At 37.4% G+C, this 18,872-nt stretch overlaps 3 protein-coding genes across 3 annotated transcripts in view; all 3 read right to left on the bottom strand.

The window, feature by feature from the left end:
* Positions 1-280: 280 nt before the first annotated feature.
* Positions 281-6,454, bottom strand: psma6l (proteasome 20S subunit alpha 6, like). The gene is made up of 7 exons (XM_008426113.2): positions 6,086-6,454; positions 4,157-4,251; positions 3,795-3,876; positions 2,878-3,033; positions 2,387-2,565; positions 1,957-2,051; positions 281-972 (listed from the first exon to the last, which is right to left on the bottom strand). Exons 1-7 carry the CDS (start codon positions 6,159-6,161, stop codon positions 915-917), a joined length of 741 nt encoding a protein of 246 aa, XP_008424335.1. The 5' UTR covers positions 6,162-6,454; the 3' UTR covers positions 281-914.
* A 1,029-nt stretch (positions 6,455-7,483) lies between these two features.
* On the bottom strand, positions 7,484-17,231 carry LOC103474854 (DNA ligase 1). Its single transcript, XM_008426112.2, has 6 exons — positions 17,071-17,231; positions 11,977-12,017; positions 11,830-11,899; positions 11,060-11,125; positions 10,038-10,936; positions 7,484-9,098 (listed from the first exon to the last, which is right to left on the bottom strand). The coding sequence occupies exons 1-6, from the start codon at positions 17,114-17,116 to the stop codon at positions 9,030-9,032; spliced, it is 1,191 nt and encodes a 396-aa protein (XP_008424334.1). The 5' UTR covers positions 17,117-17,231; the 3' UTR covers positions 7,484-9,029.
* Positions 17,232-18,043: 812 nt separating this feature from the next.
* Positions 18,044-18,872, bottom strand: part of sars2 (seryl-tRNA synthetase 2, mitochondrial) — a 6,105-nt gene continuing 5,276 nt past the window's right edge. Inside the window, exon 16 of the mRNA XM_008426111.2 lies at positions 18,044-18,340. Within this exon, the coding sequence (XP_008424333.2) occupies positions 18,200-18,340 (141 nt within the window). The 3' untranslated portion in view covers positions 18,044-18,199. The remainder of the gene's footprint in view (positions 18,341-18,872) is intronic.

Here is an 18,872-nt window from a genome sequence, read left to right as displayed (position 1 = left end):
TGACCTGAGTCCAAATAGAGGTCTGTAAATAGGCAAGTAAACAGGAATTAGGAAACAGTGTGAAGAAGGTGACTTTATGCACAACACTGCCACCCGGTGGTCGCGTAAAGTATTTCAGCTCCTGCTGAAATACCCAAACGATGCTGTCCTGTTTCTAAGTAACTGGAATTAATGTGTATTTATTGCTTACAAACATCAGTTAACTTTTTAATTCATAAGAACAGTTTCCTTACTTTCATAATGAAAGTATCTACAATAGCAAAGAAAGACAGTACACTGATTATTCTGTTTTCTAGCCTGTTTTATTATGAAGTGTTGTTACAAAGGTGGAATAAGTCCCCTGGTTGATGAATTTAGAAGGGTGTAAAGAAACAGTATCAAATAAGCTGTTGGATTGTTGCTGTGAATTTTATCATTAAAACCTCACTGGAGTTGTCAGCTGAATTGAACCTGCATCCATCAACCTTTTCCAACAGCGTTTCACTATCAGATGCACATGATCCATCCTCCTGACACCCAGAGAGAAGGAAGCTGTTTTCTGTTTTCAGACTGCGATCGGTGGTGCAGCTGCACTGAACATGAAATGCCGTAAAGCACAGGTGTCAAACTCGAGGTTCGCAAGCCAAATCCGGCCCACCGTAGCTATCTCTACGTGTGTTTAAATATTACATTATCAGAGAAGTCAAATCTGTTTTCATTCATATGGGATCAAATTACATCAATGTGAGAAAAATGTTAAAAAGTTGTTTTAAGAAGTAAATTGCAAATTCGAAGTTTGCTAAAGGGTAGTTTCATTAATACATTCTGCCACAACCGGCCCTTTGAGGACATTCATGATCTAGATGCGGCTCGAAATGAAAATGAGTTTGACACCCCTGCTAGAGAATGGCTGACTGCTGCCAGTGAGAACACCTCTACTCTCGCTCTGCTATGGCAACCAGGTGGGCTTCGATCTCAGCCTCCGACAGGGTCCTACAGAAAGGTGAGGATGAAATGGTTTTATAAGATGCACAGGGCCTTTCTTAAGCATTTATATATCATAAACATGTTCACCTGTTGTAACATTAAAACTGTAGTGTGTATTTTATTAGTAGTTTATTTGCCAGCAGATAGCGGAATATAATTAGAAAGTGAGCAGTACTTCTACAATGATTAGTGTGGTGAAGCAATTCCATATTTTAAGAAAGTGAAACTCAGACATTGCATAGATACATCACACATAGAGTCAAACATTCCAAGCAATTTTTTATAATTTTTGTTTTTGTAATTTTGATGATTACGACTGACAGAAAATCTAAACTCAAAATTAAATAAATAAAAAATATATATATTAAAATAAAAATAAAAAACATTTAAGAATATTATTTATATTATAATAACTAATAATGTAAACCCATATTAATTATAATATTAATATTAATTAAATAGTAATATGTAATGTTAAATATTAGAAATGCTAACAAATATTTATATTGGCTTAGTTAATATTTAATTATTTAACATTTAATAAAAATAATTTTAAATAACATTTAAAAATATTATTATAGTTTTTCAAATAATCATATTATAAGCTCTTTTGTGTTGGTTCAAAACATAAAATCCCAATAAAATACATAACATTTACGATCATAAAGTGACAAAATCTGAAAATAATCAAATAGCTTCTTTAAGACAATCTGAATGTTTCAGAAACACAAAGAACAATTGATTCTATCAACACTGTCATTTTATTTTTGTATTTATATTTGTTTTACCAATGCGGCACTTTTTATTAAGCTTAGCCTGTTTAAACATTTTAAAAAGTTGGTCATTAAAAATAGCTTTATGCCACATCTGTGATTTTGTTAACCTTTTGTGACAAAATAAGGTTTAGAAATCAAAACGGGTCAGTATATTTTTTTTTAAAGAAATTGTACTTTACAGAAAAAGAATCAGTCGTAGTCAAAGAGTCATTACCTGAACTTAGGCTTGTCTTTGGTCACTACACCAATCTCCAACTCAGTGGCCTTGAAGTCCATCGAGAGCACAGAGGCCAGACAAGATATGGCCATCTGTAGCAAGAACAGAACATGAATAAAACAAATTAATCATTAGAAAACTAAGAAAATGAATTAATAACACATTAATCAATCAGCTCTTCACGTTGTTCCCAGCACTTTAATGTTATTCTAAAGACAGATTTCTGGTCTGATGCATTTTAATGACCAAACTCAATCCTTAACAGACTCCTCCATCGGTTTTTGACCCAATTTCAAAGTTTAAATTAAAAGTTCTAACTTTCATAACGATGAAAGTATTTTTGCTGATGGTATTTTTTACAGAAAGACTGAAGACCATAGTGGTCCTGTGATGGACCGGCGAAATGTCCAGCTTCTCTCAGACGTACCTGTACCGCCCTGTCATGGCTCAACTCTGGCTTCTTCTTGAGTTTCTTCTCTAAGTAGCTGTTGGCCTCCGTCTGTTTGGCCCCGACCGCCGTGGCTCTGAAGCCGCAGTAGTATCCTGCCGGGTCACATTTATACAAGACGGGGCCGTGCTGGGGGTCCATCGCCACCAGGATCATACCTACAGGGAACCACAGGACAGATTTAAGAAACATAAAACACAATAATGAGACTTTAAATGAAACCACAGTCCCTGTCAATATTATTCATCCAGTTTGTTTTTACCTTTTTATTCACAAATCAATCATAATCAAGAAAATGTGACTTTTTTTTTTTTACAAAAAAAACCCTCTTTAAGGTCAAAGTGACTTTTCATTTCTACAAATTCTACAACATTATCCACTTTATTTATGGTTTCTTATACTTTTTACTGTATTTCTGAAACACTTTATGTTGATAACACAGTTAAGGAGAAATAAAAGCCCTCACTCACAGCAGCCTAGCGGTCTCATCTCTGCATTCTGTGTGTACACCTGGGAAATATCCGCCAGTCTGCGACACAACACGTCCGCCGTGATGTCATAGCCAAACTTATATTTCCATTCTCCAGCCTCCACTCGGGCCCGGTGAACCTGTGAGCGACTGTCCGCTACAAAAAACAAGCGAGCAGGTTTGTAACCCTGCATCTTTAAAATAAAAGTCAGTGGCAAAGAAGATCACAGGGATATGTAACGGATGGTACGAGGGCTGCAACTGATGATTATTTTAGTAACTGATTATTCTGACAACTAATCGGATAAAAAATTCTACACATTCTACAGATTTTTTTATTTAACCACCTGTTCCTATTTTATATAATACTGGAAATACATTAGAATATGCAATAAACAAAGGACACAGTTGCTTTTTACATAAGAAATAAACATTTTATTGACTAAAATGTCAATAATTTAGCAAATTATGCATCTGCGGCTAAAAGAAATACTTCCAAAGTCGAGATGTGCAAAGCTCTGCCCTTTCTGCTTGATAAAAGTTCAAAGAGAGGGTAGGAATAAGCTGTTGACTATTTTTTGGATTAACTAATTAATAATTGGTGCTTAATTGGAATTTTATTTTTTTTTACAGAATATGAAGCAGGTGAAGCTAAAATTATGCCAATAGAGGAGGTTTGGGTAGAACATATTCACAGAAAAATTTTTTTTTTATCTTAAATGCAAAATGTAAAATCTTTTAGTACAGCGTTGGTGTAATTACTGCTCTGAATATGTTGTTCTTTCAGAAAATGGCCTCTTTTGAGTCTGTGTGCTCAAGTTAGCAATTAATCAATTACTAAATTAGTTGACGACCATTTCAGTAATAGAGTCATCACGATTAATTCGATTAATTGCACCATCCCTCGTTGGTACGCACCGTTGTGGCCCGTCATCACACAGCCGATGCGAGGGGTTAGATGGAACATGTTGGTCACAGTGGAGGAGTCCAGCAGCTTGTCCTGCAGTCGAAGAAAAGCAAGAAAAATCCACTTTAATCAGGTAATTCTCTGTAGATGTGAGTTAAACACATCCGATCAATTCAAAAATATAAAAGTATGCTGGATAATCTACCATAATACCTGACCAAATGAGCTAAAAATGGTTCTGTGGTGTTGTAATGTGAGTGACTCTGCTGATCAGCTTCATAAACTAGTATTGTGTTCCAGCTGTTTGCTGACTTGAGCAGTGTTTAGCTTCACTGGCTCTAGCTCATGTGTGTGTTTGTGTCAGATATCCTACCGGTACTTTCTTTTGCGTCACCACCACCACACTGTCCGACCCTCGGATTCCGACAGATGTCAGCCCACTCTGAGAGATGGCTTTGAAGGCATACTCTGCATGGGAGCACACCAGTACACACAATGAGGAGAGAAGGCAGGGTGTGTAAACATTTCACATTTTAAAATGTTTAACTTTTTCCACATGTGAATTTCCACGTTTTTCAGTCAATATTTGGGATATTTTGATTTCAAGGACAAATATTTGAAATAAGTTGATCTCATCAGTATAAATAAAACATGGATGCTGCTCAAATTATGGAAACTTAGATTCAGATCTAGGCTTTGACTAGGCCATTCGACCATAATCATGCCTTGATTTGGTCTATAGAAACAAAACATTTTAAATGAAATATTCATATATAGAGTACTGTTCTGAAAATTTATATTGGGAAACTTTGAGACAGAATCAGAGACAGATACAAATGTTTGTTTCTAGGATTTTTACTAACACATTTTCCACAAGTATCTACTCTAATCTTTTCTCTCTGTATAAAAAGTAATTTAGTTGCACTTAAAAATATAAAAGTCAACCTCTTCTTTACATTAGATCCCAACTTTGAGATGTCTAATATCTGGGCTTTGACTCCAGTTCTGTTTCAGGTTTTATTTCTTTACAGATTGTTTCACTTTTTCCTCCAATATAAAGTAAAATTCCGGTTCAGGTTCTGCTGCAGCAAATCTTTCCCAAACCATCACATGTCCAGCTCCATGCTTCACAGTTGGTAGGATTTTCTTTTCTTTTTTCCTGAAATGCTGTTTTTGGTTTATGTCAAATATGTCTTCTGATCTGGGTGTCAAAATAATTAAAATTCAGTCACCCTACACAGGTTTACACACCTCATATGAAAGTTAAATATATGTAGTCTCAATATTTTTTATGTGTTGCAGTTTGTAGCAGGTTTTCTATAATTATTACCCTGTATTGTACGCCATTTATGTTCCAATAAACAATTTTCACTGGCAGATTAATTAAATGTTGCTCTGTGAGAAACTCAAAGCTTGTCATCTTGTTTTATGAATTAAATCAGCTTTAAACGTTCTCCCTGACCTATCTTCATGATGCTGTTTGTTCACTAATGTTCTCAAAAAAAAACTCTGAGGCCTTCAGATAACAGCTAAGTTTATGCTGAAAATATATTAAACACACACAAATCTCATATACGTAGTAGGCGGGTTTTGAAGGCAATTGATGGTGCTTGATTTAATTTAAGGGGAACAAAATGGAGGATTCAAAATACAAATGGAAAACCACACTTTTCAGTAAAACTTAAAATTAAAACCATGTATCATTTTCAAGCGGTTTGAATGGATGTAATATAAAAACGCTCTAATTCATGCGCATGAGTAATAATAAGAGTAAATTCCCCGAGTAAGAGAGAGAGCAGAATTAAAAATACTGTGTGTCACCTAATTCTAACTGGATAATGTATCTGGTTGCCATATTTTAGCAGGTAAAGCTGCGTGTATTCACATGAACTCAGGGTCAGGAGGCAGCGCTTGGCACACAGCCTCTTGTTCTTGGGCTGACTGACGCCTCCGTGCCTTACACCGTGATGTCAGGAGGCCAAACCTGGCAACCTGCGTGCTTCTATAATGTTTTAAAGCTGCTGTTTACGGTTATATGTGCCGACAATAGCATTAAGTATTACAAATAAACTTAAAAATAAAAAATTCTGCGTGTAGTTTAGATGAAACAAATAAAAGTTTGATGCTAACACAGCATTCAGACACAAACCAGCTAACCTAACTGCCAACACCGTGTTTATGCCTTACTAAAAGTTAACAGGGACTTTATTACGAAGCGCAGCCGCAGCAGTGTCCCACTGACAGACAGCAATCATACACAGGTGTGTTAGCGTCGGCTGAAGCACCAGAAACAGGTCCTTACCGACTTGGTAGAGTCGGCCCTCTGGTGAAAAAATGGTGATGTGTCGGTCAAAACCAGCGTTGGAACCGCGGGACATTTTCCTCCTCCGGTCTCACCTCAGATGAACTCAGCGGGGGGCTGATTTGACCTGCGTCGGCTCGGATAGTCGATAAATATAAAACTTTTAGGAACTAGCAGTCAGGAAACAGCATGGCTGCGCTGTCGCTGAATGATAAAGCAGGATAATGGAGTGACTTCCCTGAGTTTTTTTCTTTTTTACTTTCTCTTTCAGTTACATTTCAGAGCCGCTCCGTTCCTCTCTCAGTCATTGGACGGCAGCAACAAGGAAACAAGGAAGTTAATGACCCTGCTTTTCACCTGACTAAAAGGTGGCCATTTTAGGAGGGTCAAACACGAAAGATGCACTTAAAGGTGGGAAATGTTGACTCTCGTTCCTCCTGAGGCATCCAACTCTTTCTGGAGGGCTGCTGGGTCCGCAGGTTTTTCCACCAGGGGCGGATCCACGACGTTTTCCAAGGGGGGCCATGTTCAGCCCCTCAGTGGGAAAATTTCCATGTATAAGGAATAATAATAACAACAAAGAACGGATATAAAAATATTAAGCTGTACAATTTTGACAAAATACAAAGAAAAAAGTTTTACCTATGATTGAATAACAGATGTAAACGAAACTGCACAGTGGGTTTTCTTTTGTAGAAACAGGTTGTTAGGAGGACTTGGAAATGTTTTACAACACTGCAATTTGTATTCTTACTTCAGTAGTATTATTCTAATTATACTCTTACTCCAGTACAATTTCTGGATACTCTATTCATGTTGAGTATCTGACGTTTGTTAAGTTTATTCACTTTATTAGAAACATATTTTATCCAATAATGCACCAGACACAAACCTACAAAGATTTATTGTTTCTACACAAGCTTTGTTGTTCAAATAAATATATTTTCTATCTGCTGAGCCTTTTAGAGATCAAGTGAATTAAATACTAGAACTTATCACTAAAAGTACTTAACCTTTTTCTAACAATGCCTAGTGTTGGTTTCACATGATTTATATTCAACGGCACAGACAATGAACTTTCAGCAGTCATCCAAATGACCATTCTTTGGTTTGACCACCTCCATTCTTTTTTTGAAGATCTCAGATCTTGATCGCGCTTCCTTCACTGTGCGTCAGAGAGAACATCTCCAGTGGGATTTGCTTATACCAGGAATTAATTTTGTGATTAACTGTGTCAAAAGCCTTCTTTAGGTCCAGAAATACAAACATCCATATCTCCTCAGTCCAATTATATGTCAGGATAATGCATCTTCTTCTACAACCATCTCAGACACTGATGACATATTAGATGTTTGAGTTCAGGACAAACAAAAGCTCAAATAAATAGGTCACACAGAATGGTTTAATACATGGTTTATTGATTGACAGATAGCATAGAGAAGGATACAGCAGGCACAAAATACAGCACTGTGATTGACCAGTAATGTTGCAACTCATATGTATGGTATTATCAGTTTCTGTTTACTTCATCCATTCATATTATTCTCTGTACTCCCTCATTCCCCAACTTTAAAAAAGAAAGTTGTTGTTTTTTTTTTTTTGCTTTCTTGCTGGCTTCTAGGGTTACATTTTGTGGAAAAAAATTTTCACTTCTATATAAAAAAAGAAAAATATAGTACATTCATTGCACATTTGGAAACTGATTTCTTTGGAGAAGACTATATTAGTATTATTAGCTTATAAATTCATACAACCTGGCCTACTATTTTACCAGTGTTTAAACACATGCATGTGCTGTAATCTTGGCTTTATAAAGACGGAGGGAGTATATTTGCTAAAGGAATACCTAGTGATGCATTTCGATTACATATTAAATACACTTGGCTAGTTATTGCATTTACATGTGCTATAATCTATATTGCATTATTGCAGCGAGTGGACCTCCATTACTATCTCTGTTAATCCCTGCTCTTTGTGCATGTCTACCCAGCGTCCTCCAGGGGGGGCTGTTGCTCCACATCTCATATAACGTTGGCTGAAGGCGCACACGTAATATTAACACAAACGGGGTGAAAACTACGGACTGTTACTGTTGCTGTTACTAGAAGACAACACATGGCTTTAAAATGTCCCTCCACCTTTCTTCGACTGCTCCTTGGCGTGTTGAGAGTGCAAAGCTGGATTAGAACCCCGAGTGACACTTTTAGACCTTTTAAGCTCTGAGTGCATCACTATTCTGTCACCACACCACCAATCACACTAATGACAAACCTGCCTCGGGTGTGCAACATTATAGTTAACTCCGAATTTGGCTCGTGCCACTGGGGCTCGTCACAAACAGTCTGGTTTTAACAGTGCGTGAGCCAAATTAATCCATGCTTCTACTGGACCATCAAAGAAATGAAGAGGAAGTAATGACTTATTCCTAATAAGAGCATTGTTGCTGATAACAGTCAGATAGCATGAACTTAGTCATCAGTTATTGCACTAAATATCTACAAATGACCAACAGGGAAGCCGGTCGGTCTCCCCAGAAAAACACGATTCAAACAAAGATTAGAAGAGCAGGGATTTCTAGTATTGTGCATTCAAAATAACATTTGAATGAAAGTGCATGAGCTTGTGAAAGTGCAACTAAGTGAAAAAAAAATACCCTGTCTTTGTTACAAACAGCATTTACAAGCACACAGACAGGGAAACCAGAGATGGACGTGAACCTGCAGAATCTCCGGACGGCCGCCTCATTCAGCCGAGGAAACCGAGACGGATCCATCCTGGCAATCTAACACGATAAAGCAGAACGCACGCTTTCTACTGACATCCACATTTAAAGACGTTTCTCTGAGTGCCGTAACGACTGTGTGATTGTAATATACGACTGGAACAGGGAGCGGAAGGGGAGAGGAAGGGGTCTGCCAGTCGGCCTGCTCCCTAGGTGAGCTGCTCATCCTCTGCGAAGCTCCCTCAGCTCTGCTGCCACTTTACGCAGCTCTGCTTCAATCTCCAGAAGCTCCTGGAGGTAGGAAGGAAAATATATGAATAATCTCTGCAGGAGGTGGGCATAAATGAAGCAAGATCAAAATGTTAAGCTCTTCTTAAAACTCCAGTGTAGCTCAGGGGTCTACAACTTTTACAACCTAAAGAGTTATTTCTGCTTTCAGGTCAGAACAAATAAAACTATTTAGAGCCACAACTGTCACATGACTGTTTTGGGGAAACATTTTGAAAAATATATAATTTTAGATAAATATCTACTCCAGTAAATTTGGGGTCATTTTTAAAGAACCACCAATAGAGTACTGTTGAATATTACAATATTATTTATACAGCACTGGTGAATGAAAATAAAACACATTTTAATTTAAAGTATCGTTAAACAGTCAATCTGGTCGTGTGTAGCTAAGTAGCTCATCATGTCTTTTTTTTTTTTCCCTTGTTGTAATTCATTGTTAAAATAGGTCAAGATTTAGATGTCTAGTAAACCTCTAAACATGTGTAAAAAGTTAACTTTTAGGGCAAATATCTTCTGAACCTAACATAAGGAGCTTGATACGTTCCACTGCTTAGGAGGTTCTTAGGAGGTAACTGCAAAGTCTAAATGATTGGGTAGATGTGTTTGCAAATCTCTGTGTACATTGTAAATTGCCTTAACAATACATTTATTATGAATATAAATTTAAATACCTAGAGATCTATGAAGCATTAAGAGACATTTTCAAAAAATGTTGAGCGTTTTCAGAGTGAAGTTGCTGCTGTGATAAGAAATGAATAAGGCTTTTTGCACATCTTTCCTGGGATGTAAATATGTTGTGTAACAGTAAACATGGTTTATATTTATTTTAAGTTTCCGGTTTATGTTGGACATTTTGCCTTTGGGATTAACTGAAAAAGACGAAACGATAAACTCCATCATAGTTTGAAAGTGTAACTGATACCGTCTGCTCTAACTCACCTCCCCTTCATCTTCTTCATGACCCCCTTCATCCTCATCGTCTTCATCCTCATCCTCTCTAACAAACTCTCCTTCCTCATCATCATCCTCTCCATTTTCTTCCTCCTCCTCTTCCTCGTACCTCTCCCTCTCAAACTGCCGTGTGGCCTCATCGCTGGCTTTCTCCATCACTCTCTTCTGCGGCGGCTCCTTCAGCTCAGCCGCTTCGCTCGTCTTCTCGACTTTCCCGTCTGATTTTTCCACCTCTCCGCCCTCCTTGTCTTCGCTCTTTTCGTCTGTACCGTCCTCGCTCTTCCCGCCTCGCGACTCCTGCTTTTCCTCCTCCTGCACCCGTTTCATCTTTCGGACAAGCTCCTCCAGCTCCTCCTGCTTCTCCTTCCTCTCCCTCTCCTGCTCCGGTTTGCTGCCGTTGCTTTGCTCCCCGAGTAGCTCCTTCAGCTCCTTCTCCACCTTCTCTTTCTCCACCATCAGCTCCACTTCATTCTTCTTCCTTTCTTCCATCTTTTGCTTCTCTAAGTCCTCTGCTCTTTTATCCTCTCCCTCGTTGCTCTGCTTCATCTTCTTCTCCTCCACTTCTTTTCTTACCTCTGTTTCAGAACCTTTCTGGTTCTCCTTTGCAGCCTTGTGTCGCTTCGTTTTGAGCTCCTTCAGCAGCTCTTCTAGCTCTTCATCATTCTTCTCCTCTTCACTTTTCTTGGTGATCTCTTCGGCGAGCAACTCCTCAAGCTTTTTGGATGTCTCCTCTTCATTATCGTCAATCTGTGGCTTCCTCTTGGTGTCTCCATCCTCTGTCTTTTCTCCATCATTTCTCATATCTCTCTCATCCTCCTCATCCCTCTGCTCAAACTCGATCTCGTCATCAGACAGATTGTACTCGTCCCTCTCCTCCTTCTCCCGCTCTGCAAAAATTGGGAGACAGTGTCAGTTCCATTTTGACTTTAATAAAATCAATGAGAAATAAAATGAGTGCTTCCATGTTTTGCTACATTTATGAGCAGCTGTCAGTGGGAGTCTGTTCGTACCGTCATCAGCTAGCTTCTGCAGCTCCCTGAGAAGACCCTGGTGTCTCTGCACCTCGTTAAGTTCCTCTGCAACAACAGTGGAGCACATGAAGAAGCAGCAGCAGTGCCTTGCAGAGATACTCACACTGCAAGAGCCTTTTCATATTTTGTTGCACTTTAGCTACAAACCTCAATGCATTGTATTTGAGATTTCTTTTTTCTAATAAACACAAAGTATTACATAGTTGGGAAGTGGAACAACAATGCTACATGGTTTTCAAAAGATTTTAGAAATAAAAACCTGAAAAGTGTGGTGTGCATTTATGTTCAGCCCTCTTTACTCTGACTGGACCCGACATAAAATCCAGTGTTGCAAATTTCATTCAGAATCTGCTGAATTAAGATTTAATCTTAAAGACGTTAAATCATATTTTTGTGAAATGCAGAACTATTTGTTCTGGTCTTTTTTTTTTAAATGACAAGAAGAAAGTTATTGATGAAAGAAAACAACGTGAAGTTTTCCTCAATTATCATTTAAAGAGTTTAAATGACATAAACAATAAATTATTATTTTCTTCCATTTCAGATGTATTCATTATTTTGCATTGCTAACAAAATCAAAGTAAAACACATCGAATTTCATGGCTGTAGCAGGCATGTATGGAACAATTAGACTGTTATTGTGCAATACATTTAGATGAGACAAACAAAACTTGACGTCAGTTTCTTTCCCACTCTACCCAGCTCTTCAGCTGATGTTGTGGAAAGAAAATACAACATGGTTCTTCTACCTGCAAGCTGGGATCCACACTCATGGTGCGACCCGTCTTCATTCAGTGTCTCCTGAATTATACATTCAACCTGTTGGCAAAAACAGCACAGTTAATGCCTGAAGGAGAAAAGCTGAACAATGTAAATACAGAAGGCTTCTTCCTGACCTTTGCATCATTAAGGGGTGAGGTAACTGGTCGGCTTCCCACTGCGAAACCAGAGCAAACAGAGCAGGAACAGAGAACAAGATTGGATGTTAATTACAAGAAATATCAACAATCATTTAGTGATCACAACGCCTGACAGCGCCGCAGCTGAGCGACTGCATGTCTTTAATCCTGCATGGGCGGAGCTGTTCCCTCATTAAGGTGAGTGCAGTTACCCCAGTAAAGCAACACTGCAAAGGCGCTTAACTTTGCATCCCTCTCGCTCCGAGATGAAGGCAGCTTTAGCTCACAGGAAGTTTTCCCACCAGAGCTAAATCAGTGACCAATCCCTCAACTACCCGTACCATTAAAGGCACACTAAGCAGCTCCCTCTGTGCCTTTTCTCAAAGGAAGACAATTTATCCAAAACATGAACTTTAATACAAGGTGAAAAGACTCAAACCACATCCAAGGCTTACATACTTGGTCCAAAAAAGCCCTACTTTCCTCTAGCCTTTAAAAATGTCTTGCAATGTTTCTCCGCTGCTCCTGAACAAGATTGAGTCTTTCTACTACGACTCAACATTGTGCCCAAAAAGTCCAGAAAAAAAGAAATGTTCCAACAGATAAATAGTATCATAAAGTGAAGTCTGATCTATTGTTGAGTTTTAGCTGACAGCACTTTGAAAATCACACTGTTCTTAAAATTGAATTTTATGTTTCAAATAACTAACTTTTGTAGTTTTTTAAAAAATAAATCAAGCTAAGTAAATCTAGTAACAAGGTGCCTAATCACTAAATTTCAAGCTGGTTCTTTATTATCTCCAACAGATCACAGTTTAAAATTCAGTGTTTAGGCACTTTGTTGTTTTATTAATCAAATTTTTACTGAGTGAATTGGCTTTACAGGAAAGGTGGCGTCAAAATGGCGATCGACCATGGGGAACATTTAGAAGCACTATTTTCTTCCTCAGTCCTGCTAGTAAATTTCAAAGTTCTTCTAATATTAATTATGTTATTTATCTAATATAAACATTTAGAAAGATTAAAAACAATCAATGATTACCCATTAGTCTAAAGTGACTAAACACTCTGCGTCTGATTGGTTTATTAGTCTGTTAACCATCTAAACAAAACAATGATTGACCCGTCCATTAATTTAAAAAATGTGAAGATTAACCTATTTACACCAGTACCTGCATTTAACCCCTTAATGCCTTAATTTATTTTGAATTATATCAGAATAAATCACTGTGCAACTAGCACAGGCTGCTTTAGAGGGTCTGATTTGATTGTTTATATTGGTACTTAGCAGCTCTAGCCAGTTTTCTGTAGAAAAAAGAGAAACAGCTGCAAAATGATGGACATGATGTAGAAAATCATTTGCAAGCAACCTCAAGATTACAGCTGCTGGCTCCCTGTTGAAAGCAAATTATTGTAATATCTTTGTTTTCCCAAAAATATTGTTAAAATATTTTGTTCTTGTGAAACCAGAATCGTCACACTATTACCTTCCTTAACCTTCAATGCTTAGCCAGCCCGTGGCATAGGCAAACTAGGCCGCTGCGAAGATCCTCAAGGCCAGAAGATGACCCATGAGAACGCTAAACGTCTCAAAAAGTCCACAGATGTCAAAAGTTTCAATTTATAGTTATGAAGCAGGAGCTTTCATTTAAATTGGCTTTAAGGTACATGAAAAGCAGATTTAAAGAATTTTGCATTTCTGTTAAGTGTATTTAGGACTTTACAGGGGAAAGTATTTACTGTATTGACAGATTTATTTCCCAGGTGAAAAAAAGTATACTTTAGTATACTTCACACATACTTACATTTGTGAAAGTACACTTTAAGTATACTAATTATTAAGTGTACTACCTATAAGTATATCTGAAGTATACTAAAAATACACTTGTACCAATTTCGAAATTAGTACTTTAAACACACTTAAATATAATTGTACCAAAATACACTTTTAATATATAAAATAATAGCATACTTTAAGTGAACAAAATATGAATGAATATGTATGAATTTTTAAGTGCCTTAATAATCTTTTACTATTGATTAAAATTGCTTACAATAAAAAAAAGGATAATCATGATGTAATTTTTAAAAAAGTATCCAATCAATTTTCAGATGTGTGACGTAAAACCTTATAATCAACGACATTAGCTCCAGTTCACACTCCAGACCAGATGGTGGCGGTATTGCACACTTTCATTTATTTTAAAAACGCCACAAAGAGAAGAAAAAACTTGAACGCAGGGAAGATAACAAGCGCTGTTCAAATTTGCCATTTTTACTCGCATAATATTGCCTTAAAAGTAGAAAGGGCGTTGACAATAGTTACTAATTTAGGTAAATTCAAGCTGGTGACGTCCTAGACCGATGGAAATGAAATGTGTGTCACAAAAGGAGCCCGGGGGGATGAAGATGTTGCTAGCTGGTGGTAAGTTTGCTTATTAATCATCTTCATTTAATTATAAACAGTGCAGTAAAGATATATAACTTACGTTGGTTTCTTAAATAATTATTTTATCAATTTTATTGTGACTTGTATGATTATTACTATAGTAATCATTCAGCTTCATGTTATAACTGCATGGAGGTTCTTTGTTGCGACTTGAACAGAGAGACTTTGATATTGTGAGGTTGTTGTTCTAACTCGTTAATCAATGATTTTATCTTCAACATATGTTTGCAGTCTAACTAAGCAAATGAAGATGAAAGAGGAAGCCAGAGAAATCCGGTGTTAGAAAACCTAAAGACTTTCTGTCTCAGAAGAAGCTCTGACACCACCAGATCACCAACCAGCTCTGAGGATGAACCTCCACATTGTCTTCATGATGTAAGTTTGTTTTTTCAATGAGGAGCTAGCTACATTTTCAACAACAAAAACTGCTRTGTTACCAACACCAAGTGCTTAATAAACATGATTTGATTTAAAGGTAACTGGAAAGAATTTTTCTCTTCTTGTTAATCTAACATTTATCTTTCAATTTATTTGTTGTTGACTTTCAGGGCCCTGTGATGGACTGGTGACCTGTCCAGGGTGAACCCTGCCTCTCAGCTGATGGTTGCTGAAGATGGGCACCACCAGCCCCCCTCACCACCCTGCAAGGATCTGTGTGTTCAGATCATGGATGGAAAGATTTTAAGGTAGTTTGTCTCCTTAAGTCCACACTTAAAACAGCTTCATAATGCCAACATCAACTGATTCTATGACATTGCTGACTATTTTTTTCTACTTCTAACATAAACAGAAATGTTTTTCCACCCCAGGCATCTGGTCCCAATCATCATCAGTTCTTATGATGTCACATACATGGCGAGTCCACAACGTCTTAAAATTGTAAGCATTATTTTTTATTTGCCATTTTCTTTTCTCTTTAAATACAAATACTTTCTCTGTTTAATTGCTCTATTGTTCTTTTTTGTAGGTTCCGGTAAGGTGCAGTGAACGGGAATGTTCTGTCGTTGATCCTCACTTTCATGTTTTATTGTCACACTTAAATTTCATGTGTTCACTTTTGACCTGAAAACTTATAATTTATGTAAAGTTCATAAAGTTGAGAGTAAAATTGGACAATTTTAAAATGTTGGTAATAAAACTAAATATTTGAATTACTTTGAACATCTTGTGTAATTAATATTTCCATGTAATTTTAGCCTAAACCAATGTAAGTACTGTAGTGTAGCTATGCATGTCATTTACAAAATAGGTACGTAGGAATAAAGACTTTAACGAGTAATTAAAATTGTAGTTTATTATCAATAACAGGAAATCAAAAATAAAAATTAAGTGTAATTTAAATACATTACTAATATATTAATATAATATTTAAAATATATTTGAAGTATATTAAACATATATTTTTAATATAATTCTGAGACAAAATTATTACACTCAAAATATAATAATATCAAAATACAATAATAAAGCTCTGAAATATATTTAAAAAGTATACTTTAAGTACACTCTAAGTACACTTGAAGTTGTTCCAAAAAAGTACGTATAGTATACTAAAATATACTATTAGTTGTAATTTAATACTATTTAAATACTACTAAAGTGTACTAAGCACAAAATTAGTTGTTAGAAAATAGTACAGTTTAAGTACATCGATAAAAGTATACTATAGTATGTTAAAATTTACTATACTAAAGTATACTTTTTTTCACCTGGGTTGCCTTCCTTATTTCATCTGGTAGTTCATGTTTACTGCTTGTTTCTGTGCTGGATTTACATCTAATGTACATTTTTACTGAATATGAATCAATTAGTACATGTTTACCAGTAAACTCTCTCACCCTCTCAAAACAAATAAAGCTTGAAGTGTTCAAAAGGGATATAAGTGGTGGTGCGGTGGCTAATGGGTTTAACCGGAAATGGGGCCCCAAATCTGCCTGGGGCATATAAGATCTCAGGGTGTTCCTATTTGTTTTAATCACAAATAAATTAAATAGATTAATCCCATTTTAATATGTCTGTTTATGTGTTTTTAGTTTTGTTTTCTTCATAAAATCCCATAATTTTGAATAAAAAAATTAATTAAACGCGATGTAAATGAACGTAAGCTCGCTTCAGGCTCATTTTGTTGCTTATATTTTAACATTTTAACATGTTTAATTAGCGCACTTCAAAGGTGGGCGGCTAAGGCGCTGGCACGTGCTGCTACAGCACGCGCACCTGTGCGAGCTTTAATTGGCTCTTTAAATGTGCGGGTGAGCTTAAGTGACTGCGTTTTATCTATTTAACGTTAACATCCCGGCCAGCAGCCGGTGGTCGCTCAGTGACACACACTGAAACAGAAGGTTAGACGTGTTCATACCGGGTTATGTAACGCCGCTCGTTAAGCGCATTAACTCTAAACCCTCCAGGGTTTTCGTCAATAGGTGAGCGAACCTGATTTCTTCTCGCTCAATAAACAACATTTCTCTGTTTGTAGCCCTGTCGGCAACAGCTGAGCTGATGCAGCACTGCAGCAGAGTGAGAAACGGGAGGCTTTCATCCAGAGAGATATCAGCCTATACCCGCCTTTTCCAGCCTCGCCGCCTCCTTACGCAGAGATGTACATAAACACGGAGCAGCTTGTAAATGTGATGGTCGCCTACCTCCGACAGCAGCCCAGAGAAAAACCGCGGTTATCAGAATTCCCATAGGATCCGTGAGAGGAGTATCCTGCAGGAGATAACCTTGAAAATGCTGGGCTGGCTCTTCCTCCCACACCCGCTGAGTGTGAGGTGGAGCCGAACAGCGATGTGTGTGCGTGTGCGTGTGTGTGTGTGTGTGTGTCAGGTGACCGAGTCCAGATCAGAGCCCAGCACTGCTGCCAGGAGGTCAAGTGTTGCTCTGCTCTCAGGGTCTTAAAAACAGACCTACACATAAAAAAAAATTAAAAAAATCACACAGTTCAATGCCCAGAGAAGCACATCTTCACCCTGATGGCTCTTCTTAATATTCTTTAGTGATTTATAAATCAAATCACTACAGTATTGGTCTGGAAATATGACCAATTACTCTTCCATTAATTAGATGAATTCATATCTGGAAAAGATGTGTAAAAAGTCTTTAATTTTACACAAAATGACTGTAAATTTTTTAGACAACTAAAATGTCGTTCAGCAATGTTATTGAAGCTTTTTTTTACTTGAACTTTGATGTTGGTCAAAGTTTCTTGGAATACATTTTTCCAAGACTTTGTGTTCCTCTGTGGTGTAAATATGAGGTGGCATAAAGGCCCATTTATCTCACATACAGAGCAAGATGATGTGGGGAAAAAAGCAAATATTTTCAGTTTTTCCAGGCACGTCTGACTTTTGGGAAGGATGCAGCACTCGCTGGAGGGATAATATCCCTCCTGGACTGGGAACACCTTTGGAACCTCCTGGATGAGGGACGTCTGGGTCTCCATGTTGGATCTATGTCACTGCGACCCAATTTTTCGAAAAACAGAAAACCATGAAGGACAATCAATGGCTTTTTCTTCACTTATCTCTTGACAGTGACCAACCATCAGGGTTATATTAAGATGTATTATTCTGAAAGCCAACTAAACTTCTACTCTTCAAAAAGAAATATAAACAATTCATGATACCCGTGTGATTTATTTCATTTTATTAAAAAGGACATACAGCATTTCCACTTTTAATAATTCAGCAGCACTGCTCTGTTTCACCAGAAAGAGGATGTGTTCAAGTTTTTCTCTCCGTTTGTGTGGAGAAGCGTCCTCTGGTTGGGGGTTCATCTGGCATTAGGACCAGGCCTGGGTAGCCGACTGTGCTGGTTGGGTCCAATGTATTTCAGAGGAGTGTATTTTGGCAGCTCTATTACTTCCAGACCCAGATAAGGTTGCAGGGCTTGAGGAACACGCACGGCTCTATCCTGAAGACATACAGTCACCAAGTCAGTTACCAAAAAACTGAAGATAGAGGAAAAGATTTGCATGCACAGGACAAAAGATGAGTTTGTACAGAACACTATTTTCATAAGTCGTAAACATACTGCGCAAAAAAAGTATTCACATGCTTTTAATACTGTTGCATTCTGTTACAACTACAAAATGTAGTTCATCAGGAATGTATGTGATAAACCAACACAAATTTGTGCAGAATTATGACAGAGCAAAAATGATGGATGGTTTCAGTGTAGTGGGCGCCTTTTTATTTAGTAATATTTTTCCTGTATGAAGAAGCAGATCTCATTTAAAGTTTTTCACATCAGTGATTACTAATGCCAATTGCTTTTTAAATTGATTGAAGTTAATGTGAAATGTTTTACTTCTCATCTGTTTTTACACTTTCACAAAAGTTTTTTCATACTCCATCCATCCATCCATCCATCCATCCATCCATCCATCCATCCATCCATCCATCCATCCATCCATCCATCCATCCATCCATCCATCCATCCATCC

The sequence above is a fragment of the Poecilia reticulata genome, linkage group LG13 (assembly GCF_000633615.1).
Source record: "Poecilia reticulata strain Guanapo linkage group LG13, Guppy_female_1.0+MT, whole genome shotgun sequence".
NCBI classification, from domain to species: Eukaryota; Metazoa; Chordata; class Actinopteri; order Cyprinodontiformes; family Poeciliidae; genus Poecilia; species Poecilia reticulata.
The sequence above is the reverse complement of the archived record's forward strand: the minus strand, read 5'-3'. Positions and strand labels throughout refer to the sequence as shown.